This window comes from Protomyctophum bolini (assembly GCF_963924005.1).
Source record: "Protomyctophum bolini genome assembly, chromosome: 19".
Classification (NCBI taxonomy): Eukaryota; Metazoa; Chordata; class Actinopteri; order Myctophiformes; family Myctophidae; genus Protomyctophum; species Protomyctophum bolini.
This window is the reverse complement of record NC_137880.1, coordinates 20,573,907-20,601,040: the sequence shown is the minus strand read 5'-3', so window position 1 is coordinate 20,601,040 and position 27,134 is coordinate 20,573,907. Positions and strand designations below refer to the sequence as shown.

The following is a 27,134-nucleotide window of genomic DNA, read 5'->3' as shown; positions in this document are numbered from 1 at the left end:
AAATACATGTTGGTGTACGGTATGTACGCGATTATCATATTCATCATCTGGTGTAGGCGGGGGAAAAGGAGGGGGCCAAATACAGAACCCTGGGGGATTCCAGTTAAAGTACTGTATATACTGCGCACAGTAGGGTTAAGATTAATAGTGATTTACTTTAGTTCCATTGCCCACATATTTAATCGACATCTTTTCCTATCTGAATAAGTCTTAATCATGCAGATTTCACAGAATAAAATACTGTGAAAAGTAACAAATGAGTGTTTGTCTAGTTACCATCAGACCATTTTATTCCATGAGTTTGTAAGAAAAAGACATTTTACATTTTTATAAACAATGCTATTATCATTATTATTAGCTCCTCATGAATGCATACACCTCTCTATATTACATTTCAGACTTCAGGAGTGCTGACTAGATCCTGCCAATGACGTACGGTACTGCAACGCTGCACCCCAAAGTGAAACAAACCCAAGGCACATGAACATACCAGGACAATCCCTATAAACAACATGTACATTTACATACAGGCCTTCACAAACACTGGGCTGATTTATACTTGGTTGTGAGCAGGTGTCAATGCACCGAAAATAGCACATCTACAAGCTCACAATGAGTCTGTGACACATTGTGAGCTTGTAGATGGGTTCTTTTCCCGTGTGCGACGCAACGAACCAGGTATAAATCAGGGAACACGGTTAATTCCCCAATCAAGGCAAAGTGCTGGCGGTATGCATGTACAGCCTCCGTAGCGCTACTGATGCGTGTGGAGTTGTTGTGATGGAGCCACAGAGCCTCAGTGCTTTACTGGGGGTAGGCCTCAATCACCATGGCATGACCCTGGAACATCCAAACAATATACAATCAATGTATAGATCATGGATATGGGCAATATATACGTTTTTAAATCAAATACCTCTATATCAATGTTGTGCCAATAATACACATTATTTTTTTTTCAAAACCTTCAATAGCAGCTCTACAAGCTCACAGCGTTTTGCGATATAACGTGTTGCGAGTTTGTAGATCAACCATTTTCACATTTTGGAAGAAAACAAAGGCCTATGTAATTAAAACCAAGAAATGATAATGCGTTTTCCATATCACGATATCTAGTCTCATATCATGATATTATGGATATACATTACATTATGTGAACTATGTGAGTGCCAAAATAACATTTGCCAAAGCAATCTAAGGCAAGATGTGACTAAAAGAAAAACACAGGCATGTCATGGTCTTTTCCCTACAGTACAAACTGTTGTTTCCGAGTGTTGATTTTAACAGCAAATTAAGATTTTAGTTTATTCAGTCTTTTGAATTAAATTCCATTTAGTTTTAGTCACCTGAAATGTTTTAGTGTTAGTCTAGGTTTAGTCGCCTAAATCTACAGTTGATTTCCACTGAAATGTATTTTGGGGGGCCTTGATTGCTTCGTAATCGCAGATTTTAGACTATCTACAAGCTCACAACGCATCGCAGAGCCACGTGTTGTGAGCTTGTACATCTGCCAATTTCAGAATGCAACAAAGCATAAAATGACTTGTCCTTTATCACGTCTCCAGTCTCCACTAGTCCCTCCCTAACATTTTAGTCAAGTTTTTATGTGTTGACAAAATTGTCAGTATATTTAGTTTTTATATATATTTTGTCATCATAGCTTAGTTCTTATTCAGTCTGTCAGTGAAAAAAAGGTAGTCGACCAACATTTTTCATCATAGTGGTATGTGTTCCTCACCTGTCCTCCTGCTGCACACGCTGCCACCAGTCCGTACTGTCCCCCTTCCTTCATCAGACGGTGTGCTACGGTTGTGACCAGCCTGCAGCCTGTGGCTCCAAACGGGTGACCCAGGGACAGGGAGCCTCCCCACAGGTTGAACTTCTCCATCGGTGGAGTGCCGACCTGCACAAAACGGGGACAAATTTAACATGCAACTCTTCAACATGGAATAGCTCTCGAACTGGGAAACCTTACGCACAGTTTCCCATAAACTGCGAGGAAATGATCAAAGTGCATGCATCATGGTTCACGCTTACTATGATCTTGCACTTGTAAGTCACTCTGGATAAGAGTCTGCCAAAACTGTAAAATTGTCACTTGAAGAAAAGTATTCAACAACACTTTTCATTCATGCAGTCACTTTTTGACTGCATTAATAATGTGGGAAATGACTACACTTCAAAGAACACCAGTCTCCAGCGATACCTGTAGTACTGTACTGTATATCTGAATTGTGCTTGAAAAATCTGTCAAGTGAGGAGACTGTGTGGAAAAATCTGTTGGACTTACTGTAAGAGTTGAGAATTATATATATATAATTCTCAACTCTTACAGTAAGTCCAAATCTTTTAGTCTTTTATAAAAAATATATTTGACAGTGATCTTTGTTTCTACTATTCATTCATTGTGCAAAGTGAGAAAAAAAAGAAAGACGTCACTTGAAAACTATATTTCCGCCCATTTTTGGCATTTCACTGAGTTTATTCTAGCCTTAACCCTTATGCCCAGAGGCAAGGCAAAATCCGTGCACATATGGAAATGGAGAACATGAGCCACCGGCTGGTAGCTCACTGCAGCAACACGCTCATCAAATTCCTCCTAAAATCAGATCAGCTGTATGCCACACTTTAAATGTAAATCGTACAAAAGTTTACATCATTATCAGGAGAATTAACCCATTCTGGATGGGAATCCCTGCTGGTGTTTTAAGCATTATGTTATACTTTAGCTATTGAAAAACAGCAGATCTACAAGCTCACAGCACTTGGTTGTAGATATGTTATTGGAAAAATCCTGAAATTGAGGCACAAATCTTTAAATGTATATTCTTTCAGAGCAAACATTTTTAACTCAAATCCATAAATCCATAAAAACATATTTTCAGATGGGGGTCCGCACAGACATAGAAATATAGGTTTATCAGAAAACTGTCAGGATTTAGAAGACATTTGTAGAATCGCCCTCAGGTCTAAATGGGTTAAGCGCAAGAAAGGGAGGAAATGTCTCATTAGGGTGACAAGGATGCTGCAAATCTGGTAAGAATTTCCTAGTCTATTTCACAAATGGACTAGGTGGTGCTCATGTGGGTGGGGCCTTCTCTACTAAACAATGTTGAGAAAGGCAAGAGAAAAAGCCTCAAGCCAGAGAGAATAAACCACACAGGTGCTACTCTCACCTGAGGGCTTCTGGGAAGTGGAAAAGTAGGAATACATTTCACGTATCCACTTGGACTTGTGTTGTAAGTGCAACGCCTCCAAGTTGTACCCGGAAGTGTAACCAATAATACAGTCCAACTGGAATGCATTAAGGTTGGACTTAAGATCACAATAACACTACTGCACTATGAATGAGATGTTTTGTTCAGAATTGTAGATGAATGTCGTTGCCAATAGCTGGGACAACTATATGGAAGCCATAGAAAGTACAGGTCATGATATATTAATTAATACAATAGTTATGCACATATAAGCAAGGTACTCCAATATGTGCCAACACACCACACATAGTACCGATAATTGTAGACCTGCAAACTCAACAGGTATTTGTTTCCACATTAGTTTATACAGTACATAAACTCCTCAAAAGAAGTTCAGAAACGTAATATATTTTTCTCCCTTTCAATAATACCAATCAAAACGAGCAGACACATATTAGGGGATTCTCTCTCTCTCTCTCTCTCTGGCAGTTGGCAGAAGAATAAGCAGAAAGACAGGAAAACGTTATGTTAGTTTTATTTAACCAACATCTGCTCAACCCGATCTCAATGCATTCTTCAGTTGAGTCTTAAGCCTGACTTATATATTTTGTTATTTGCCAGTGTCTTGTACTAAAAATATAGACCTCCAAGCTCACAACACATTGCAATGTGAAGCGCTGTAAGCTTCACGTTCAACCAAGTATAAATCAGACATAACCTGCCAATTGACCCTGAATGAACGCATCACTAAGGGTATCCCGCATTTCCTTCCTTTTGGCCTTTATCACAGAGACAATAACCATTGTGTAGAACATTGAGGGGTTTTAAAATGTTATTACGCCCTTTGTTATCGAGTCACATTGGTATAGTAGCAGCAACAGCCAACTCACTAGCTATTCCCCCAAAATAGACACCAAGTGGAAGATTCAAGCTTACTTTTGATTTCCTGCCCATGTACGTCTGAGCGAACCAGTCCGAGTCCATAGCTTTCAAATTAGCCATGATCTGCCCCTGGAAAAGAAACAAACGAACAATCAATAACGCACACAGGGAAGGAAACACATTGATTTCGTACAGCTCTGTCAGAACCACTTAAGCGCTTGTTGTGGACTGGAGTGGTGTAGACTAGAGTGGAGCTAGTCAAATCTCACTCGCTACATCAAAACATGGATGGCCATGAATAAAGAAGGCCACGGTGGCATTGAGCCAGACACAGACACAGGATCAATAGATAAGGAATTACTTCAATTATGAAAATCTGCTCGTCTATAAATCACAATATCTCAGAGATCGATGGAATATTAAACACATTCCATCTCCCAGACACAATCTGCAGACTTACTGCGAACGCCTCATGGAACTCAAACACATCGATGTCAGCCATGGTCAGCCCGGCACGGTCCAGAGCCTTGGGTGTGCCGTACGTTGGCCTGAAGAAGTCAATGAGAAAAGCATACTGTACTGAGATACAGTAACATCTACTGGGTGAAAATATTTAATCTGTCGGCTGACTCACTCCCAAGTCCTAATCTTGAATTCATGTGATGTTTACGACATCTTTGTCTATCTATTAACATTAATATGTATCCACCCTCCAACAATTGATGCCAAAACAATGGGACATTTTCAATGCGTGTAGTTTTATATCAAAAGTCCAGAAAGTTTTAATTGCTTCCTTTGAACAAAAATGTGATGCGTGATGACGTGTCGAGCCCCGCATGAATAAAGAATAATCTTGATTTAATTCACCTGTTTTCACGTTCCTCTAAACACAGCTGATTTTAAACTTAATCAGAACGCTAAAATATGTATCTGATAACATTATAGGTTAGAAATAAGCCACGTAGTAGCAAACATCTGAGCTGTAAACAAACAAAACTACACACGGATGTAGTGTATAGTGTATATATCTCCCGAGTCCATATATCAACTTTTTATGATCTTTTCATAAACCAATGCCATATTTTATACTTACATTGTCACGCAAAAGTAGTGAAAATGCTCACAATGCGATGTAAGCTTGTAGAGTGGTTAAGTTTGTCTGTGGGTTTTATAATTTAACCAATGAAAAGTATTACCAAGACATGATGTGTCTATATACTATACTTTTAACACAGGTTATTTCTTCCATTTCCTGAAACGTAACAGCTGTAACAGACTCACCCTAGTAGTAGCTGGTCTTTGGGGTCCTGGGACACAAACACAAAGTCTCTGTGGGGCCAAAACAGAGAAACTATCAACAAATCTATGGAACAATTACTTTATTTGTTCACTTTGTAGGGACAATGCACATTCATCTACACTAAAACATGATTTATGTATTAAAACAGAGAATTCCCGGAGTAGCCCATTTCTTACCGCTTTCTGATAATATACATCCATGAACCACTGGTAGGGACGATAAAGAAAACATATCTAGCACGCTGTAGATTTAAGCAGGGAGGTGGGGTTCATCGGCCTCTCGCCGTAGGTGGAAGCCCATTTGTGACAAAAGCCTGGATTTCTTTCATCATGGACAACAGACAACAATTTTTTTTTTTTTTAATAATTGTCGAGAGATCTAAATAAGCGATTTAGCAATTGACGCGCCGTGCACGTTTTTCTTTTTTTGCCTCCATCGCTGGTTAATGGATATCGTCATTTTACGGTAAGAAAACGACTACCCCAGAATTCTCCTTTAAATACACAGGGTTAGATGTAAATATGCCAGATGTAGATCGTTAACCCATTGGGAAAGCATCTGTCATTTTAGCTATTCAAAATATCAGCTATACAAGCTCACAGCATGCCGCGCTGGGAGCTTGTACATCTACTGTTGATTTACAAGGCCTTAGAATTGGCCTCGGGTCTTAATGAGTCCCTCATGGAACGACTCTTTGAGAGCCACTGTTTTAGCCTAATAAATTCATGCTTAGATGAAAAAGTGTTGACATGTCACTCGAAATGACACATCCTCAACTGAAGAAGTGTCAACGAAAAAGTGATGTGTCATTCCTGTTGAGCAACATGCACCACACTTTTTCCACTCAAGCATAAATTAGGCTTAATTCACCACAAGGTTATGTATAGTAGAGTATATACACAGTAAGGTTGGACGGATTCATAGTGTACCATACTACCAGTACTACCCAGCTAGGGTACTAGGGTAGTCAATGCTACAAATGTGTGCACTTGTCATACTGGGTGTCGCTTTGGATGCAAATAGGTAAAAGTTACCTGAGGTAGGCTTTAGGCTTGTAGCCCATGGCCAGTGCTTTCTCTTCAGACATGATGAGAACAGCTGAGGCACCATCAGTCTAAGGACACATGCACAGGTTACTGAGGTTAGTGAAAACTAGCTTTAGTTTATACACCACACTTCACAATACTGTGGTCTCCAACTAACTCTGGATTAGAACGTCATCTTGACCACACCCATGGGTCTATACTTGGTCCCCTCCTTTTTTCCACTCTACACTAATGTCTTTGCTGATAATAGCTAATCTATACAGAAGGAACTCAGCTGGTCATAAACCCTGTTACAACACGCTTGAAATGGCTGCAATTTACAGGTATAAGTTCTCTGTCCTTGGGAACCTGCATTGTTCTGAATACCAGTGTATTTCATACCGTCAGCATCAATATCACGTCACCCTACCTTCTCAGAATGCATGCATTGTTATCCCGTGAGTATAAATGCCAATTGTCACTTTACACGTACAAAGTCAAATTACCTCTGCTAGATTAAAGTTAATTTAATCTAATTTAAAACAATCTCTCGTGGAAACAGTCACACGATACTGATGATAGTAAGGAGGACGATGTGTGAATGTTAATTATTTACCCGGCAATATACTGGTATTCGAGCAGAAAAACGGCTACAGTGAGTGTTCCATGAACAGGACAATAACTTATTTTGTTAAGCGGCTACAGTGGGTAGTGCACCAAGAGGTTCACCAGAGGCTGACAGGCTAACCACAAACAATATTTGACCAGAATCTGCCTGGTGGCTGGCTGGAATTTCAATCCCTGGAGGCTAGCATGTGTGGCTGGGTGTTTGTACGTGGGTGCATTCTCATAGGATTGACATACATATGTTGCCATTCTTGCCTTTCTGAACTGTGGGGACGAATATGCAGTGGTGTAAATGTTGCATAGTTAAGTGTGTATGTGTGTGTACACACCAGGAAGGAGGAGTTGGCAGCGGTCACTGTTCCGTGGGGTTTGACGAAGGCTGGCTTCAGCTTGGCCATCTGCTCCATGGAGGACGGGCGGATGCCGTTATCCTTCGAGACGATGTCTCGGCCTGAGCAGGAGGACAATACTCAGCATTAGAACAGCAAATCCACCAACACTGAACCCCAGACAAACCTGGCTTCTGAACAAAAAAAGATAACAGATTACCAGTAACCAAAAATATTTAAAAGAAATTTAAAAGAAAATTATGTGTATGTGTATAATTAAAACTATATACAGCATCTATTAATGTAAATTAAAAGCTTAGTTCTGAAATGAGAGCCGATTAAGAGAAGTAGGAAACCAAAAGGCAGTGGAAAACACTGCATGCTATTCCATGTGTATATTGTCCAAATGACAAAATAACCATTACACTAAAACAATGCCTAAACGGCCCACCCTACTGTGCTTTCCTTTAAACATTGAATGCAGAAAGTGTACATGGCGTTCAAGTATAAAACAACCATGTCCAGTTCCACTAGGATTACCTGGCACCTTGAAGGAGATCACGTCCTCCAGTAAGCCGGCATCCTGTGCTTTCTTGGCATTGTGATGCGATCTCAGGGAAAACTCGTCCTGCTCCAACCGTGACACCCCAAAGGCAGCAGCCAGACGGTCAGCACTGTGGCCCATGGTCTCTTCCGTGGAGAATTCAGCCACAGCTGGCAGCTGCACACATAATCATTCATTGTCATTTAATTCATAATTTGTTTGACTGTGGTCCACCATTTACTGATCTCAGGCCATGAGCAAAATATAAGATATTTGCATCCCATTTGTATTGGAAAGTTGCTCCAATGCAAGATATTTATAATGTATAGCATAGGGGGAAGAAATATCTCATTGAACATCCCTTTGTAGAAACTCTATGAAGATCTGACTCCTCATACTCATGTGCGTGCATGTGTTCGTTACCTCTGGTGCAAGGTGTGCCATGCGGATGCTACCAATCAGGGCCAGTCTCTGGCCCATGGTCTTGGCCTTGTTGAGGGACAGCATGGTCTTCCTCATCTTGCGGCTGTGGCGGATGGGAACATCGGACATGAACTCCACACCGCCTGCTACTACGGAATCACACTGGCCCGCTGCGATCAAACCAACAGCTACACAGAGGTATAAACCAATTATACAAATTAGGGATGGGCAATGTGGCAATTCTGGCAGAAATGTCATTTTTATTTTAAAATGTTCTAGCTTATTTATTATGGTTCCCCAAGTCCTCACGAGAGTGAAGACTACTCTTCCTGGGGTCCAAACATTCACACTTACATAATACAACATTACAATACATACGGTAGTTTATACCATTGCATAGTCAAAGCAAAGATTATTGACCGTTACATTCTCTACATTACATATTAGTAAATTACCTTTTGGTTTACACAATCAAATACTAAGTAAACATTGTAAAGAAGCCAACTAAAGATAACTTCTTTCCCAATCACTGCTTTCTACAATATATTTTGAAGCTTGATTTGTTGTCTATCCTTATTATATGGGGTTCTCTTAAGCGCATTAGTTCTTGGTAAAGGTGGAGTAAAGTGACCGCCTCTCTGGTTGCATAGTCATGTCTAGTATAGGTTGAATCTGCATAAACAACTGTGCACTAGGTTTACCATTACCAGTATGATATACAGGTATCTAACCAGACATGTCACAAGGCTACAAGACAACCTTTGCTCAACTCTCCTCCATGACAGTGCAGCATGCATCGACTCAACACTACTCCTCCCAGAGCAGCGTCGAGCAAGGCGTGCTGCCCTGTTCTGAGTGAGCACAGCTGAAGTCCTTTGTCCAAATCCTTTTTTGAAGCACTAGACCAAATTGTTGGGCAATAATCAAAACGGGCCAAAACTAGTGATTGAAATACAACTTTAACTGTTGAGCAAGTCAACAGGTGTACTCCTCTTATGATTGAAATAGTGCTACTCATTTTATCCACCATTTTGTTAATTTGCATTGACGAAGAAAGTGTTTTGTCAATAATCAGGGCCGACAACTTGGCCTCTTTCACCTGTTCAATAACAGTAACTTGCTAAACAAGACTCAGTTCAGAATTAGATCAACATAATGTAGAACCCGGCATAATACCGTTTTTAAAACATTCAGCTTTAGCCCATTTTCAATAACCCAGTTCCAGCATCAGCTCATCTTGCAACAACTTAACAGAAAAGAAATCACTTGAGACATAGATTGTAGTGTCATTTGCATAGATTTCCAAATGTTCCATACCTGATACATGTGGTAAATCATTAACAAAACTTTAATAAAGCAATGTGCCTAGACAGCTTCCCTGGGGTTACACCACATTGAGGGGGTCAAAATCTCTGACAATGTACCATTAAACACTATGCATTGTTGACCCTTTCGAAGGTCAAAGAATATGGAATTAAAGTGGTTAATTAATGCATTAATTGGGTCTGTGTTCATTTGATCGAAGTTAAGCTAAACCAAAAGTGGCAGACGGTGGTCACACACAAACCTGAGGTCATGGCCACATTGGAAGAGATACAGGCCATTGTGACGGTGTGAGCTGGGATCTTATCAGAGAAGCCTGCACCCAGTGCTGCCTGCAACACACAAACACATCATTATCAGCAACATCACCCCAAAAGAAAGGAAATCCTACTACCACCTTTCAATAAAGGTTTCAATAAAACACCAGTCTAAACCTGAATTAGGGAGTCGGTGGTTTCCAACCAAACCACAACGTTAACCATGCAAATACAGTAAACAGAGCGAATTTTCTTCACTGCAAGCGCTATGTTGATAGGGGGTGTACTGCTAAATATTCAAACCCATGAGAAGCATCAACAACCTCGGGCACATTCCTCCGAGCTTTATTCTTTTTGTAGGAAATCTCTCTTCTTCTACTTCTACTACTACTACACTTTTCTCAAGTACTCAAAGACACTTTACATGTGGTGACCAGGGGAGAGCAAAAAATAACTTAAAGGAAAAGATAATGTAGTAAAACATCGGGAAGTCAACAGGTGGGTTTTCAGGGCGGTTTTGAAGGTAGGGAGGGAGGGGGCATCTCCGATGAAATAATGCCGTGGTTTACATGGGGGTGGTAGGGTCAAAAATGACACTAGGTTGCGGATGTAGGTGGAGGTTGTGACTATACACGTGTCATACACAATGGGTAATATACGACTGCAACAATAAGGTTCTACTTCATTTTACAATAATGATCTCACATGGTGTGTCACTGACAGAACGAAGTGTTGCTATCTGTCACATTAACCAGGTTGGTTGTCAAACACTACGGCAATATTTGCTCCTCATTTTCATAAAGTTGTGACATTCTGTGCTTTTCCATGGTCTCACTCTCATCGGGTTCTACGTCCCACCACCAACTCCAAAATTACGTCGCTCCGCTTACAAATTATGTATCTGCACTCATAAGAGGTTGAACCTCACATAAGGACCCAGTATATGGCATTTGTGTGTGTACTGTACCTCTCTTGCTACGTTGCTGGTTTTTACTTCCTGGATGACCGTTCCATAGATTATGTAATCTACAGCATCTTTTGGGAGACCAGTCTTATGTAGTAGACCCCTAAAAGCACAAATACAAAGCAAGTTGGTCCAGATTGAAAGTTCTGTACATCATGATTCCAACTTGAGTGTCAAGCACGGAGTATGCGAAAAATGCTGACAGCCAACAGAACATGCATTGCATTCTTTGGGCTATTACATCACGTGGTAATTGTAGAATAGAATAGGGTTTACACGAGCAGGCTTATGACAGGAATGCCATTGGGTACAACTAACCACACACTCCGTTAACAGCTACAGTATCATCACTCTGCCCTTGTACGCGGCACTTGAACTGCTGCTGCTCCAGTGGAACTGCTCAGTGTCCAATGTTGATGTCGTCATAGGTTTTCACTATATGACATGACTAGTGTTTCATTAAATAACCTTGACCTCTTTTTATGCTCATGTCGCCACAAACACAGGAGCACTAACAATACTTAAGATAAGCATGTACAAGTGCAGGTGCGTGCACACACACACACACACACACACACACACACACACACACACACACACACACACACACACACACACACACTTACTGTAGAGCAGCTCTGGCCAAGTCATGGGGCATCAGGTCAGCATACCTGTCAAAACACAAAACCTAAACTCAAACAATCATATTTTAGAAACAGAATAATTTGGTAATCTTTCAGTTTAACCCATTTAGGCCTGAGGCTAAAAAGGACTTAAGCCTGACCTAAGTTTTTTGAAAAACTTCAAATATTTATATAGCAGCATCAAAGTTTTAATCTTTTTGAATACTGTACATACTGTACAGAACCCCAAAATAGGTTCTTGGCCTGAGGGGGTTAAACCAAACATTATCTGTGAAAGTGGCTCCATCAGTCTGCTCATGTTAATGTAGTTTTTCTTTTGTGCTTAACATGTTTTTCCTTTGTGGGAGTATTGAATTTGTTCACCACAAATTATCCACATTTATCATCTAATACTAGTCAAATAACTAAGCTCTGGAGCCTCTGCTCACAGTGGCTCTGAATGAGAGTAGTGGAGCAGAGCAGGACATACGTGGTTCCAGACAACAGGAATGGAGTGCGGACTCCTTCTACCAGAACTATGTTCTTCACCCCAGGCCTCGCCAGCGTCTTCTTGCTCTTGGTCTGAACTGGAGACAGTACAATCCTCAATATTAACTCAGTGTAAGAATCGACATTAACACTATCAGCATTAGATAAACACTTGAGGAACTCGAAAGACCTGTACGTTACATACTATTTTGCTATTGATGACTCACCCTGAGCATGGAGCTGAGCTGTAGAACTGACTGAGCGAGCCGCTGTAGACAGACAAACATAATGTCAACCTTCATCACGCCAATATTTGTTTAAATTAAAATCACATATTCAAACTTGAATCACTTTAGCACAACGCTGTTACTACACTGCCATACATGATCTATGAAAGGCATCAAACACTGCTAAAGCTCACACTGTATGTACTCAAGATTCTTTCTGAGAACACCATTTTATTAAGCCGGTCAAGGCAAAATATGGAGAATACTAACCATAATATTTTTTGTGTGAGGGGCGCTCTTATCATCATAATACATAATTTCATTCTGACCAATCACAATTTGCATCCTCACTTTTGTCTTTAATGTTTACAAAAACACTCAAAACTAGTCATAGGTGGTGGTAACAGTAAAAATATTGAGGACTCACCGAACTGTGCTGCCCAGGCAGGGTTCACTGGGCTGCTCCGAATCGACTTCAGCAGCATGGAGGCCATTGTATCCTAGAATTAAATAATTGTCCATAATTATTGTGTTGATTATAAGGGATTTACATTACGACACCAAATAAACCTCTCAAAAAAAATTGGAAATGTGTTCGGTCATATGTTATTTATTTACAATCAGCATTATATTATTATTATTATATATGGGAAAGCCTACCCATTTCCCTTTACACTGATGTACCATTAATAATGGCCATCTGTGCGATGACCACTGCTCACTTGACAGAACAGCTGATTGTATGAGAGGTCAAGTGAAAGATCAACTCTATCAGACAGTAACTAAAACCCTCCGTTTCCAGGTTATGACCCAGATCCATATTGTGTAATGTCACAAGGTCAGACAAAAAGGCGTCATTGCCAATTTGCTATCATAATAAATCATAAAAGTGATGTAACAACCAGCCTCCAGGTCACCCAATTCTAGGTGACCCTTCACCTAGATTCCGGTGCTAGAGAATGACAAGCACAGGAGGACCACAGCATCACGGGGCCCAGACAGACAGCACTGTCAGAGAACATTCTAGTTGAAGTTCTGTTTATGCAACACCATTAAAACCAGTATATTAATTTAAGCACGGCGGCTGGGGGTCTGTCTGTCTAAATAACAAGGTGGCTAGCGTTAGCTAAATAGCTAGCTGATCAGCAAATTAGCCCAACTTTCCCATTCTTCCGCACCGTCTAGTGAACGAAACGTGACATAAAGTCAAAGCAGAACAGCATATTAATGTCGGAGAGATTCACCAGAGTTGTATAAATGAAATAAACAAATGTTACCTGTAAGGGTGTTTTAAGACTGCACTCAACGATGCTTCAAACAGTCTGCCCCGATCCAGCTAAATGACTACAAAAATCGTTCGACATGTAAAGCCCCACCAACCTTTTCGTAATCCTTAAATATGCCTGACGACAAAGTTGGACATTCAAAATATCTCTTTTATCAGAACTTGAAATATGTAGACACTGTTACATTTTTGTCCTTATCGTCAATGTGATTTTAATTTTATTTCATTCGAAATGAATTAAAGCAAACTATAAATAGAAAATATTCGTTACGGCAGTATTATGGCTGTTCTTTTCGGGTCCATATATCTCCAGGGCGACATGCATACTATCGCGCCCCCAGCTGTCAGGAGTCGTGTCGTAGTTGGTTTTAGAGTTGTATGTGTTGAGAATGTCAGGAGTACGTGCAGCCGGCGTTCTGTCTAGATTTGCAACTAGCAAATACTCCGTCTTAACAGGTAGGGTGTGTGTGTGATGTGTGTTTGTCCTGTTTTCATTTGATTGGGAATATATTTCAATTAAGTTGTATTATGACTCCGCAGTTCCCATAGGAACTCTTCGTTCCATTCATGCGACCCAACGTGAACTTTCACCCAGAACTAAAAGAAGTCACTAGGTGGCGTCGTTGAGTTTGGAAAATTATAAACTTGACTTCGTGACTTCACTTCAAATGTTAGGACAGTTATTATAAATAAGTGCTAGGACCTTATTTTTAAATCTTTAATTTTAAGATTTATTTGTTTTATTTATTTTTAAATATTAATAAATACATTTAATGAATTGTATTTTATGTATTTTATTGTATTGCTTTGGTTTTCTGGACATCATATTGTACCCACTTTAAGCATATCAAGGTTGGATTGGTGAAGGAAAACGGCTTGTTAATGTTAAATCTGTATAAGTTACCATACTACGTGTTTTAAGCTCTGTGTGAAAAACATAATCAAACATAATGCATTGTATGCCATCGTGCCAATATCAGATGGCATGTGCCAATAATCAAAGCAAGCCAGTTGAACAAGGTCATGGTAACATGATGGGGTGACCTCTCTGCTTACACACACACACACACACACACACACACACACACACACACACACACACACACACACTGACACACACACACACACACACACACACACACACACAGTACTGGCCTGTGTTCAACATTATGTCTGGTATTAAATAGCATTGTTTGTGTTGACTAGGTCAAAGTAAAAATTAAAGTACTTCAAGGAAGGGTTGTCTTTGCTTTGACTGTAAGCTATCTAATCTGGTCCATTATGTGCTTGTGACTGAGGGAGGGGAGTGGACACGCATTTATCTGTGCTAAACGTGTATTACAGGTCATGCCAGGCTTGCCAGCCGAAACTTCTCTGTGTCTTCCACATTGGCAGGTAATCGCTTTTAACCATTTGAACCCTAGCATCTATATTCTGGCCATGTAATCGCCAAAAAAAAAACTGATTATTTTTATAGAGGGGGGGGGGGGAGAGTAAAATCAGTGAGTGTTGCAACTCCGTGTGGGGATCCCCAAGGGGTCCCCGGGACTTCCAGCCTCACAGGAACAAGCCCAGGGTGCTGGCCCAGTTCCGACGAGCCACCCTGCGTCGGAACTCGGAAACGGTCGAGAAATGACGTATTTACAGTGTGGGGGTCCCCGGAATATCCAGACCCCTAGGAACGTGCCCAGGGGGCACGGGTGTGTGTGTGTGTGTGTGTGTGTGTGTGTGTGTGTGTGTGTGAGTGAGGCTGCACAACAGTGACAATTGGTGATTAAAACCAACCAAACGCTATTTTCGTGCTCGGACCCAGGGACATAGCCAGCCAGAGACACACAAAGGAATGGTTGCACAACTCAAAAAGTTAACATAAGCTAAACACTGTAATGCATCACTACATGGGGTCGCTTGCTTGCAGTATGTCATTGTGGGTTCAGCTCCTCTGCTATACTGTAATGTATTCTAATACCTTTTATGTCTGTCTCTCTGTCTGCCTCTCCTGTTTTTATGACAATATTCTCTCCGTAAAGCTCGTACACATGTCAGCTACGAGCTCAAGGATGATGTGGCAGTTGTACGACTCAACGACCCGACATCCAAGGTGGGTCTGTCACAGACTGTGTGTGTGTGTGTGTGTGTGTGTGTGTGTGTGTGTGTGTGTGTGTGTGTGTGTGTGTGTGTGTGTGTGTGTGTGTGTGTGTGTGTGTGTGTGTGTGTGTGTGTGTGTGTGTGTGTGTGTGTGTGTGTGTGTGTGTGTGTGTGTGTGTGTGTGTGTGTGTGCATTTGATGGAGACTGTGTTTGTGAGTGACAGTCTTTTGTCTACCTGTCTGCTTCAGTATCTCACTGACTGACGGATTCAACATGATTACTCAAAGTGTGTGTGCATGTACTCACACACTCACTGTGTTTGTGTAGGTGAACACCCTGTCAGTACAGATGCAGGCTGAACTGACCGAGGTGATGGGAGAGGTGTGGTCCAACGCAGCGGTGAAAAGTGCCGTTCTCATCTCCACCAAGCCTGGCTGCTTCATCGCTGGGGCAGACATCAAGTAGGTTCACTAGGGCCACACGTGACACACACAAATGCACGCACACACACACACACACACACACACACACACACAGCACAGATTCCCAGCACACAGACTGAAATAGACACTCGTGCACGCACATGAATGACAGTAAATATTGGCTACGTTGTCACTTCTTTGGCAGGCAGCTAACCAGTATTACATTTTTCAATCATTCAGTCTTTAAAAAGAAATATTTTGGCAGCTAAGAAAACTGTCTGCTGGTGTATTTTGTGAACCACTGTTGTTAGTTGAATAAAAAATAGTTCATATTGTGGCTGCAACTATACATTATTTTCTTAGAAATTGAATAAACAAATAATCATCTCAAACTGTGTTTTGTTTTTGAAAATGTTTATTTTTTAATATATTAACGTGTCGATTTCTAATTGCTTTTTAATAACATTTATTATTCTGATAAACCATTCAATTCCTATTTTATTGTACAACAGTGTTTCTTTCTATAAATGCACAAAATCCCCTCCCGAGTATCGACTTCAAACTTATCGCAGAGGACACGAGGTTGTGTTGCACCAAATGGAAGTTTGGTCGGACCGGCGGTTGTCCAGAACTGAAAATACAGACATGTCGGTCTGTCTGTCTGTCTGTCTGTCTGTCTGGGTTAGGTTTAGGCTAGAGATACCCGATGTAAAAATGTAGGGTTAGAGATACCTGATGTCATACATTTTGACATCATATTACTCATGTCGTGCATAGTACTCTGATAACAGCTACAACGGGTATTGCATAACCGGAAGGGTATTCAATACCAATAGCCATCATTCCCAGCGCAAGTTTTATAATAAAACTCATTCAGGACAGGAACCCCTTTTGGCATTTTAACCCTTCTGGACGGGGTTCATACAGTATGTACAGTATTCAAAAAAAGATTAAAAATGGAAAGCCACCATGCCTCTAAGAAACGTTTTCTTTCTTCTTTTCCCACTGTATCAGTATGATCCAAGCTTGTAAGAGCAGCGAAGAGGTCACCAGTCTGTCCAGAGAAGGCCAGAAGATGTTTGAGAGGATTGAGAAGTCTCCCATTCCCATTGTTGCTGCCATCAACGGCTCCTGCCTGGGTGGAGGCCTGGAGGTATGTGTTTGTGTGTATGTGTGGAAGGCAGAGGCCCAGGTCCGAATAGCGGATATTGAATCCATTTGTAACTCTGGGAGTGTACAAATGGACCGAAAAGACCATTATGGATCCATTTGTTTATATAATTTGTACACTCTGTGTTAAATGAACACTGAGGATTTTACAGTGTGGCCTGCATCCTTTCATTGTTTGTGTGTAGTTTGCTGTTTTTTGTTCTCTAGCCTGTACCGTCCTGATAGTGTGTTTATGTGTAGTTTGCTATAGCCTGTCAGTACCGTGTGGCCACCAAGAGCAGGAAGACCATACTGGGAACACCTGAGGTCATGCTGGGACTGCTGCCTGGAGCTGGAGGGACACAGAGACTGCCTAAGATGGTACGCAGACACTTAAGAAATTCTTCTTGACCACTTAACCACCAGTACAGAACCAATGCAGAGATGTTAGGGTGGACCTTCATATTAGGACAGTGATATGATTGGTTTTAGTGGCTGTTCTCATCTGACTTATATTTCTTATTGACATAATGTTTGCTAAGGACATCAATAGAAACAAGTACACTGGACTTTTTTGTTTGATCCCTTTAGACGTGTTTGACTGTACTTGTGCTGTTTGCATTGCTGTCTAATAAAATATTCAATCAATCAAAAAAGTAAATGATCACAGATGGGAAGTGACCCAATGGTCACTAGGATCAACTCAGATATAATATCCCTAACAATAACGGTAATAATAATAGGGATTAAAGGTTTTCAATTCTTTGGAACTGGCTATGCAAGGCTAGAGATAGGTAATCGAACAATATAAGTATAAATAAATAAAGCTATTAATGGTTCATATTATTTGATACATGGCCAAAACTGAATAGACAATAACATGTATGAATGCCGGTATGGTCCTAAATTACTGTGAGCTTGTGTGGTTCCTGTACTGAGTACAGTACGTCTGTATGTCCTGCTATTGCACAGCACCAACATTCACAATTAAGGAATTGTTTCCATGTGTGTATGTGTAGCTGGGTCTTCCTGCAGCGTTTGACATGATGCTGACAGGCAGAAACATCAGGGCTGACAAGGCAAAGAAAATGGGTCTTGTGCACCAACTTGTGGACCCTCTAGGTAAGGCGTGCATGCGCATGCTTTTGTCAGCATGTCCCATACCCCAGCTTTATCACCATATTGTACCATATTTACCTTTGCATTCACGTAGTCTTTCGCCTGAGTTACACTTGGTTTTCCCGCTTGTAGACTCATTCAGTTATATTTACAGTAGATCTAGAGAGAACAAAGCAACCTCCAAAAAACAGGATTTGTATTGTGCTTTAAAGATTCACACAGACATCTGGGCATGTAGTAGCTACCGATGCATTGAAGGTCAAGTCGAATTGTGAAAGTTATAAGTTCTTCCCATTTTTAGCTCTCTCATTTCTTTACCAAAGAAATGCAGTTTAATGAAGCATGTTACGACAGGCCAAGACAAATACTAAGTAATGTAAATTCATTCCCTCTCCCTACACACGCGCGCCGCGTGTGTATGTGTGTGTGTGTGTGTTTGTCGTGCACTAGGCCCTGGTCTGAAGTCTGCAGAGGAGAGAACCATTGAATACTTGGAGGAGGTGGCTGTGGGCGTGGCCAAAGGCATCGCCAACAAGACTGTTTCATTGAAGAAGGAGAAAGGCTTCATGCAGAGTCGGTTATCTCAGATCCCACAACTGGAAATTGTTTAAATATGTTCATATCAGTGGATTCCAATATAATGTGTAATAAATGTGTGTGTGCGTGTGTAGAGATTCAGGACTCAGTGATGGCTCTGGGCCCAGTGAGGAACAAGATCTACAAGACAGTGAATGAGAAGGTCCAGAAACAGACCAAAGGGCTGTACCCTGCTCCTGTTAAAATCATAGAGGTCTGAAACATCATACATACGTATTCCTACAGACGAATGCATAGCTATTCTATAATGCAAGCTGTTGTGTTGCTAACGTAACTTGGAATTGAATTCTCTGTTTCTTTGCTTCTGTTGGATACACAGAGTGTCCAGGCTGGCATGGAGAAGGGACCAGAGGCGGGCTACCTGGCTGAAGCTCAGGTGAGTTGGCCCACACACCAAAACACTTCATACTGTATACATTCAAACAATGTCAATTTAGTATCAAAACACTCAAAAGTCAATGTGGCACAACAATAAATCTGATTGTCATATTGACATTTTGCCGTAGATACAAGCACACCAGTGCCAATTTGGCACCAATGAGAGTAGCCGACACCAACTCGGGACTCCTGGATAACCGCCCTCCACTCCCTCCTTCTCTCACTGACCTTGTCCACCAGGGTCCAGAGCTCTGCAGTGTAGCTAGCTCCGCTGTCACGTCGCAATGTGTTTTATGTAGGTGGCGCGCCAGCCTTTCCCTCTTGGCTGTGCCCTGGGTTGGCTCCCACAATGTCAGTTTGCTTGCCATCAGTTCCGGGTGCCGGACATGGTGCCCAGCCAGCCTCATTCTTCCCTCCCTGACTTTGTCCGTGACCTGTGGGAGGCCCCCCCGTGGAGGTCCACGTTTCTGACGTGGTCCTCCCATGTGACATCATAGCATTCTTGGGTAGACGCCAACCTTTTCCTGCTGTACTGTAAAAAACAAAGTATTCACACCAAAGGATTATGTTCACATTGTGAAAGGTATTCAGGGATTTACTTCCTCTTTGGCCATACCATCCAAATTCTTTCTCTTCTTCCTCAGAATTTTGGGAAGCTGGCGATGACGTCCGAATCCAGGGCGCTGATTGGTCTGTACCAGGGTCAGGTGTCCTGTAAGAAGAACCACTACGGAAAGCCAGTCAGGGAAGTGAAGTAAGTCCAGTGGCCAGGGTGACTGGTTCACTAGTTTCCACAGTACACCAAGAGCCAGATCTCACACAAACACGGTGAAATAACACTGATTGTCAATTCCGTACATACCCTACTGAACCCCAAAATCCGTACATATTACACTACTACTGTTTTGAGTGCGATTTAACCCCATTATCTCATTTGGTGCAAATGTGCTCCCCACAAACATTTACGATCCCGTGCCCACCGAGTTGGCTCAATTGAACTTCGCAACGTTCGCCACGGTAACTCTCTCGCTTTAGCTCGCTCGGTGGTGAGTCTTGGTGCTCAACTTCGCTTGAGACGACGACCCTCCGTCACGTTTAATAGGGAGGATTTCAGTGTAATATGTACGGATTTTGGTAGTGTGTGTATGGAATCCAATCTGTGTTATTTCAACCGTGTTTGGGTGAGACCGGGTTGACACCAAAGGTGTGCTGTGCTTAGTTAAAAAGTGGCAAATACTTCATTTGTCGGCGTGTGTTTTTTAGGAGGCTGGCGATCCTGGGTGCAGGGCTGATGGGAGCAGGTGTAGCTCAGGTGTCTGTGGACAAGGGTCTGAGCACCATTCTGAAGGACACCACAGAGGATGGAGCCAGCAGGGGAGAACAACAGGTCTACAAAGGGTAAATCACATGCACACGCACTAGTTGAATAGAACAAAACACATGACAAAGACTTTGCTGGAGTGGTTTTCAACCCTTTTCATATCAAGGCCCATTATTTATTGTCCATTTGAGCTACGGACCACCATTTGATGAGATTTAGAGCCCCCCTCTCAGATCCCAAACTTCATATTTTGTTGTCGTTGGTTAAGATTTTGTTCACGACAGCCATTTGGTTTCATTTTACGCTCTCAAGGGTCCATTTGGTTACCATTGCCAACTCTGCATTATTTAGCTGGGGACCACCTGGAATCCCTTTAAGGACCACTGGTGGTCCCCGGACCACTGGTTTAAAACCACTGCCAGCTTGTCCATGTGTAGCGATGCCATGCACAATACTACGTCCCCTTTTTGGGAAAAAGTGTGACAACATTTGATGAAAATCAATTCATTATTTAATGACAACTATAATTTAAATAATATTAGTAATAATTATAATCTCCAACAATGCCAGGATTAAGGAATCAATTTATTCTATTGAGGAAATGCCTGCAATAGCATACCTTTTGCACTAGAGGTCACCATTATATCACTGTACTCAGTGTGGCCATACTAATAACCAACTGTCCATAAACTTTTAACACGGTTTTATTTCCCTTTTCAACACGCGTGTGTCCTCAGCCTTAATGACAAGGTGAAAAAGAGGACCTTGACGTCATTTGAGCGTGACTCCATCCTGTCCAACCTGTCGGCGCAGCTGGACTACACCGGCTTCGCGACGACTGACATGGTCATCGAGGCCGTGTTCGAGGACATCAACATCAAACACAAAGTACTCAAAGAGGTGGAAGCGGTAAGTCTCACCTAGCCAGACAATCTACAGCTACTGATATGTGAAATCTAAAGTTATCCAGCTGTGGGTGTGACTGCAGTGCAGACAAGCCTTTGATTGATTGAAAATGTTATTAACATTTTGCAGAATGGGTGCAGTTTAAGGAAAATACAGGTCAATACAAAAACTGCTACGAGGGTAACACCAGAAAAAGACTTGTTTACATAATAAGGGTCCTCCGTTTTCAATTCATCAGAACATTTAAAGACATACAAAAATATACACTTCTATGAGAAAATGAAATCATCTTATACACTGTTAGGAAAACACAGTGAACAACAGGCTTGAATAAGGTATTGGTATCGGAGAGGTTCCCTAATACTTAAATCTGATCTATAAAGACCAAATCCAAACAAAGCAGCCTGATTTCACATGGGAAAGTGTCTAGACTGAGACACTAGGTCATGTGGTGTCATCTGTTGTCTCTTGCAAGTTCATAAAAACAATACTGTGGTCATTAAATGTCGATATAAGACATATTATTTTCTGTGGCTCTTTGTGTCAGATGATCCCTATTCCCTCCCATCTGACTCTGACGCTCACTGTGTTCTCAGATGATCCCTGACCACTGTGTGTTTGCCTCCAACACTTCGTCTCTGCCCATCAAAGACATCGCTGCCGCCAGCAAACGGCCCGAGAAGGTCAGCTATAATCCGCACACGCACTCTTTGGCTAACAGCCCACAATCTCACAATGGGGGTCACAATCTCAGAATTTATGTCATGGCAGTCAGTGGTGTATTTAAGCATTTATGAAGCTGAATAAGTAAGGAGCTATTGAAGTTTTCTTCTGTTTTTTTTGTGCGCAGGTGATCGGCATGCACTACTTCTCCCCGGTGGACAAGATGCAGTTGCTGGAGATCATCACCACTGACAAGACGTCTAAAGACACCGTGGCTGCGGCTGTCAGCGTGGGCCTCCGACAGGGCAAGATCATCATCGTGGTCAAGGTGAGAGGACCCCCACTACATAGTAGAGGACCCCCACTACACAGTAAACTCCTCCAGAGAGGACCCCACTACACAGTAAACTCTGAGAGGACCCACACTACACAGTAAACTGAGAGGACCCCCCCACTACACAGTAAACTGAGAGGACCCCCACTACACAGTAAACTCTGAGAGGACCCCACTACACAGTAAACTCTGAGAGGACCCCACTACACAGTAAACTCTGAGAGGACCCCCACTACACAGTAAACTCTGAGAGGACCCCCACTACACAGTAAACTCTGAGAGGACCCCACTACACAGTAAACTCTGAGAGGACCCCACTACACAGTAAAATCTGAGAGGACCCCACTACACAGTAAACTCTGAGAGGACCCCACTACACAGTAAACTCTGAGAGGACCCCCACTACACAGTAAACTGAGAGGACCCCCCCACTACACAGTAAACTGAGAGGACCCCCACTACACAGTAAACTCTGAGAGGACCCCACTACACAGTAAACTCTGATAGGACCCCACTACACAGTAAACTCTGAGAGGACCCCCACTACACAGTAAACTCTGAGAGGGCCCCCCCACTACACAGTAAACTCTGAGAGGACCCCCACTACACAGTAAACTGAGAGGACCCCCCCCACTACACAGTAAACTGAGAGGACCCCCACTACACAGTAAACTCTGAGAGGACCCCACTACACAGTAAACTCTGAGAGGACCCCACTACACAGTAAACTCTGAGAGGACCCCCACTACACAGTAAACTCTGAGAGGGCCCCCCCACTACACAGTAAACTCTGAGAGGACCCCCACTACACAGTAAACTCTGAGAGGACCCCACTACACAGTAAACTCCTCCAGAGAGGACCCCACTACACAGTAAACTCTGAAAGGACCCCACTACACAGTAAACTCCTCCAGAGAGGACCCCCACTACACAGTAAACTCTGAAAGGACCCCACTACACAGTAAACTCCTCCAGAGAGGACCCCACTACACAGTAAACTCTGAAAGGACCCCACTACATAGTAGAGGACCCCCACTACACAGTAAACTCCTCCAGAGTTAATGTTACTCAGAAGAGCATAAAAAAGACATCCATGGTTCCGTCTGTACACTCTAAAGTTAGATTAATTAATTCAACTGTGAATTTGGTGTGTTCGCTCCGTATAATCCTAATACATGTATGAATCTGCCACTTATTCTCTTTCTCTCTGTGACCAAACGCCCCCCCACCCCAGTCCCTCCATTGCTCACTTTCTCACTGTATTTTCTGTACATGTGCATTTCCCTGTACTGTAGGATGGCCCTGGCTTCTACACCACTCGCTGTCTGGGTCCAATGTTGGCAGAAGCTATCCGTGCACTCCAGGTTAGCCCTCATCCACCTGCCTTTAATGCCCCCTGACTTAAATGCCATAAATTAATGCTCAAGTCTGGTTTGGAGGATCTTTGACACAAAAGTCATAATTGAAATTTTAGCAGCAACATTGTTCCACATTATAGTACTTGCCGTAGCACTTGCACTAGCCCCGGCGATCTTACAGGTGCAAAGGATAAAGATTTATAATTCAGCATTTTATGCAGATGTACAGATAATCTACTGTTAGACAGATATGATTCTTATCATGCTTGATGACTATTTCTATGTATTTAATGTATTGCCATGTGTTGTTCTTCCTTACTGTAAATCACTCTGGATTAAGAGCGTCTGCTAAATGCCTAAATTGTAAATTCTTCCAGTTCAATTTCAATGTAAATAGGAGAGCATGTTTAACCTTCTCTCCGCAGTCTCCCCTCTTGACCATGTAACAGACCATGTAACAGACCATGTAACAGACCATGTAACAGCTGGAAACCATTCCATATTACAAAAGCAGACAAATGCAGAGAAGTTAACACAAGCTTTTGTTTTGGCGTTATAGGAAGGGGTGGGCTTTAAAAAGCTGGACGCCCTGACAACGGGCTTCGGCTTCCCCGTTGGCGCAGTAACCCTGGTGGATGAAGTTGGTATTGACGTGGGTGCACACGTGGCAGAGGTAACTGAACTAATTAATTCTTTGTCGCACAACAGTGCTGTTCATGCTAGTCAGAAATAATTGGTTATAAGCGGGAAAACAGGGTATTTTCCGGCGAGCAACAGTCATCCATTGTCATACAGTCATACAGACTAAATATGTTGTCCGTGTTCTACCAAAAAAAGCAAATTATACTACCTGTTTGTTTTTTTAATTGCAGTGGAAATGTAAAGTGAGATATGACACAATACATTAATTTTGTCCTCTTGAACGTTGATCACATTGTGTGTTTGTAGGATCTGGGAAAGGCTTTCGGCTCTCGTCTTGGAGGAGGGAACGTTGAGGCTCTTCAGATTATGGTGCAGAAAGGCTTCAAAGGTATATCTACTCTGAAGAAGTCCCCCTTTATTTATAGCTTGTGTACAGAGCGGTGTTATCAGTGGTGTAAAAAGTACTCACATTTATTTTACTTAAAACAATACTCTAATGTAGAAATACTCTGTTACAAGTAAAATAATTCAAACTTTACTTGAGTAAAAGGTACTATCAAAATGTAATTAAAGTACCAAAAGTAAACCTACTTATCATGCAGACTGTCCCATTTAAAAATAGCAGATCTACAAGCTCACAATTGTGAGTTTGTAGATATGCTATTTTCAAATGGCTGAAATGTATATAGAGTTTAAGTTTTGTAGCCTAATAATATTAATAACCAAAATAAAGTAATCAAAGTAAAAGTAAAGTTTTCAAATAAATGTAGTGGAGTAAAAGTACCGGTACTATATTTGCCTGTAGTGGAGTAGAGCAGATGTAGTGGAGTAGAGGTAAAAGTATTGGAAGTACAGTACTTAAGTAAAATGTTACATACATAATTATGTTAAATATATGTATGGAACAATGACAACCAGTATGAAGGTAAGTTCCCAATACTCTTGACTTTCTGTATTATCTAGCAGTGGATCAATGAACGTGTTTTGTTGTTTCGCGCAGGTCGTAAATCTGGCAAGGGCTGCTACATTTACGGCAAGGGAAAGAAAGACAAGAGTGTGAATCCTGAGGCTGAAGAGATCCTGAAGAGGTTTCAACTACCAGCTCCACCCACCGTGTAAGAAAAACTAACTCTACTCAACCTTACTGCTCTCCTGCGGACACTTGCTCATTGTGTGTGTGTTGCAGGTCCACTGACTCAGACATCCAGTACCGGCTGGTGTCTCGTTTTGTGAACGAAGCCGTGCTGTGTCTGCAGGAGGGCATTCTGGGAAACCCTTTGGAGGGAGACATTGGAGCAGTGTTTGGACTGGGCTTTCCTCCATGCCTGGGCGGTAAGACATATACACACACACACGACAGATGTTATTTTTCAGTGATTATTGACTCATATCCAGAAACATGATTGGTAATTGGAACTCATGATGACTCAATGGAAGGGGATATTAATTATAAGTGAAAGGTTTCTCTTAGGTTAGGCTTTTTCATTACCCGTGCCTCTCCTGTGTTCCATCCTTGCTGCTGTCACTGCTTTATCTTGTGTTATCTACTCTTATCTACGAAGACAATTTTGGAACCAATTATGCTAAATATTAAGCTAAATATGAGGGATGGGACAACGGGTACATACAAAAAAATCAAATCAAATGATTGATGTTGCTATAATCCTATTATTCTGTCACCAAATGTCCACCAGGTCCCTTCAGGTTTGTGGACTCCATAGGAGCAGAGCGTCTGGTGGGCATCATGAGGCGCTTTGAGGATGTCTATGGGAATCAGTTCACCCCCTGTCAGCTACTGTTGGACCATGCCAAAGATCCCAGCAAGAAGTTCCACGTGTAACCCCACCGCAACCTCTTTCAAAGTGCACAGAGAGACCGTGTTGAAGACCCACCGTCATGATATAACTGGGCTTTTAATGTGCGACTATGCCAGCCCGAAATGACTTTGCAGCTGCTTTAAAATGATGCAATTTCCAATGTTGTGGTTTTTTTGTAGCAGCAAAGCAAAATTGTGATTCCACTCTTGTCTAGGGCCAGGCAAACAGACATACAGCATTTTTCCCATTTGACTATGCATAAATATTGCAGGGTTTTACAGAATTGCAAACTAGCATTTATTGCGTGGAACTGAAATTACATGAATGCTGCTGTGATAATACTGCTGATTTTCAAATGGCTGATAGTAACTGCTATAGCGCTGCAAAATAGCCAATCTACTAGATTGTAGATAAGTATTTTTTAACATATCCAACTACAACTGATTAATAGATGATGGATATTTTTTTTAGATAATTTGGATTGTTAAATAATTATTTGTAGCAGAGCTATGCCTTATCCCAGTACTTCATCCCCGAGTTAACAAATCGTCTTAGGAAAAACTGGACAAATGTGACGAGATGGACTAATGTGTATGGCAACATGCGTAGATAATGCACTGTTTGACTTGTCTGTTAGGCCTACTCAAGGGAGTCTGGCCTTTGCACTCCAATACATCTCTGATAACTGTATCTAGTCTGCTGCTTATTTTGTAATTGTCTTTCAATGCAATAAGCATTGAAAGCATTGCTGGACAGTGTCTGTCCGGCCATATCCATGTTCACTGCCATCAAAAAAAGAATTAAAATACACGAGGGAAACGGTTAATTCTTCCAGAGGTCATTA

General features: G+C 41.8%; 2 protein-coding genes across 2 annotated transcripts; one reads left to right on the top strand and one right to left on the bottom strand.

Moving 5' to 3' along the window:
- Positions 1 to 261: 261 nt before the first annotated feature.
- hadhb (hydroxyacyl-CoA dehydrogenase trifunctional multienzyme complex subunit beta) lies at positions 262 to 13,574 on the bottom strand. Its single transcript, XM_080791604.1, has 16 exons — positions 13,488 to 13,574; positions 12,638 to 12,710; positions 12,211 to 12,252; positions 11,985 to 12,081; positions 11,498 to 11,542; positions 10,875 to 10,974; positions 9,895 to 9,982; positions 8,328 to 8,515; positions 7,901 to 8,081; positions 7,361 to 7,482; positions 6,414 to 6,493; positions 5,361 to 5,408; positions 4,540 to 4,627; positions 4,134 to 4,208; positions 1,739 to 1,903; positions 262 to 840 (listed from the first exon to the last, which is right to left on the bottom strand). Exons 2-16 carry the CDS (start codon positions 12,702 to 12,704, stop codon positions 805 to 807), a joined length of 1,422 nt encoding a protein of 473 aa, XP_080647730.1. The 5' UTR covers positions 12,705 to 12,710; positions 13,488 to 13,574; the 3' UTR covers positions 262 to 804.
- A 228-nt stretch (positions 13,575 to 13,802) lies between these two features.
- On the top strand, positions 13,803 to 27,121 carry hadhaa (hydroxyacyl-CoA dehydrogenase trifunctional multienzyme complex subunit alpha a). The gene is made up of 21 exons (XM_080791602.1): positions 13,803 to 13,951; positions 14,840 to 14,890; positions 15,526 to 15,596; positions 15,912 to 16,045; positions 17,021 to 17,159; positions 17,417 to 17,536; positions 18,175 to 18,277; positions 18,725 to 18,847; positions 18,946 to 19,064; positions 19,191 to 19,247; positions 19,894 to 20,003; positions 20,513 to 20,647; positions 21,308 to 21,479; positions 22,073 to 22,159; positions 22,327 to 22,467; positions 23,769 to 23,837; positions 24,391 to 24,504; positions 24,780 to 24,861; positions 25,474 to 25,588; positions 25,660 to 25,805; positions 26,168 to 27,121. Exons 1-21 carry the CDS (start codon positions 13,885 to 13,887, stop codon positions 26,311 to 26,313), a joined length of 2,301 nt encoding a protein of 766 aa, XP_080647728.1. The 5' UTR covers positions 13,803 to 13,884; the 3' UTR covers positions 26,314 to 27,121.
- The last annotated feature ends 13 nt before the right edge of the window (positions 27,122 to 27,134 follow it).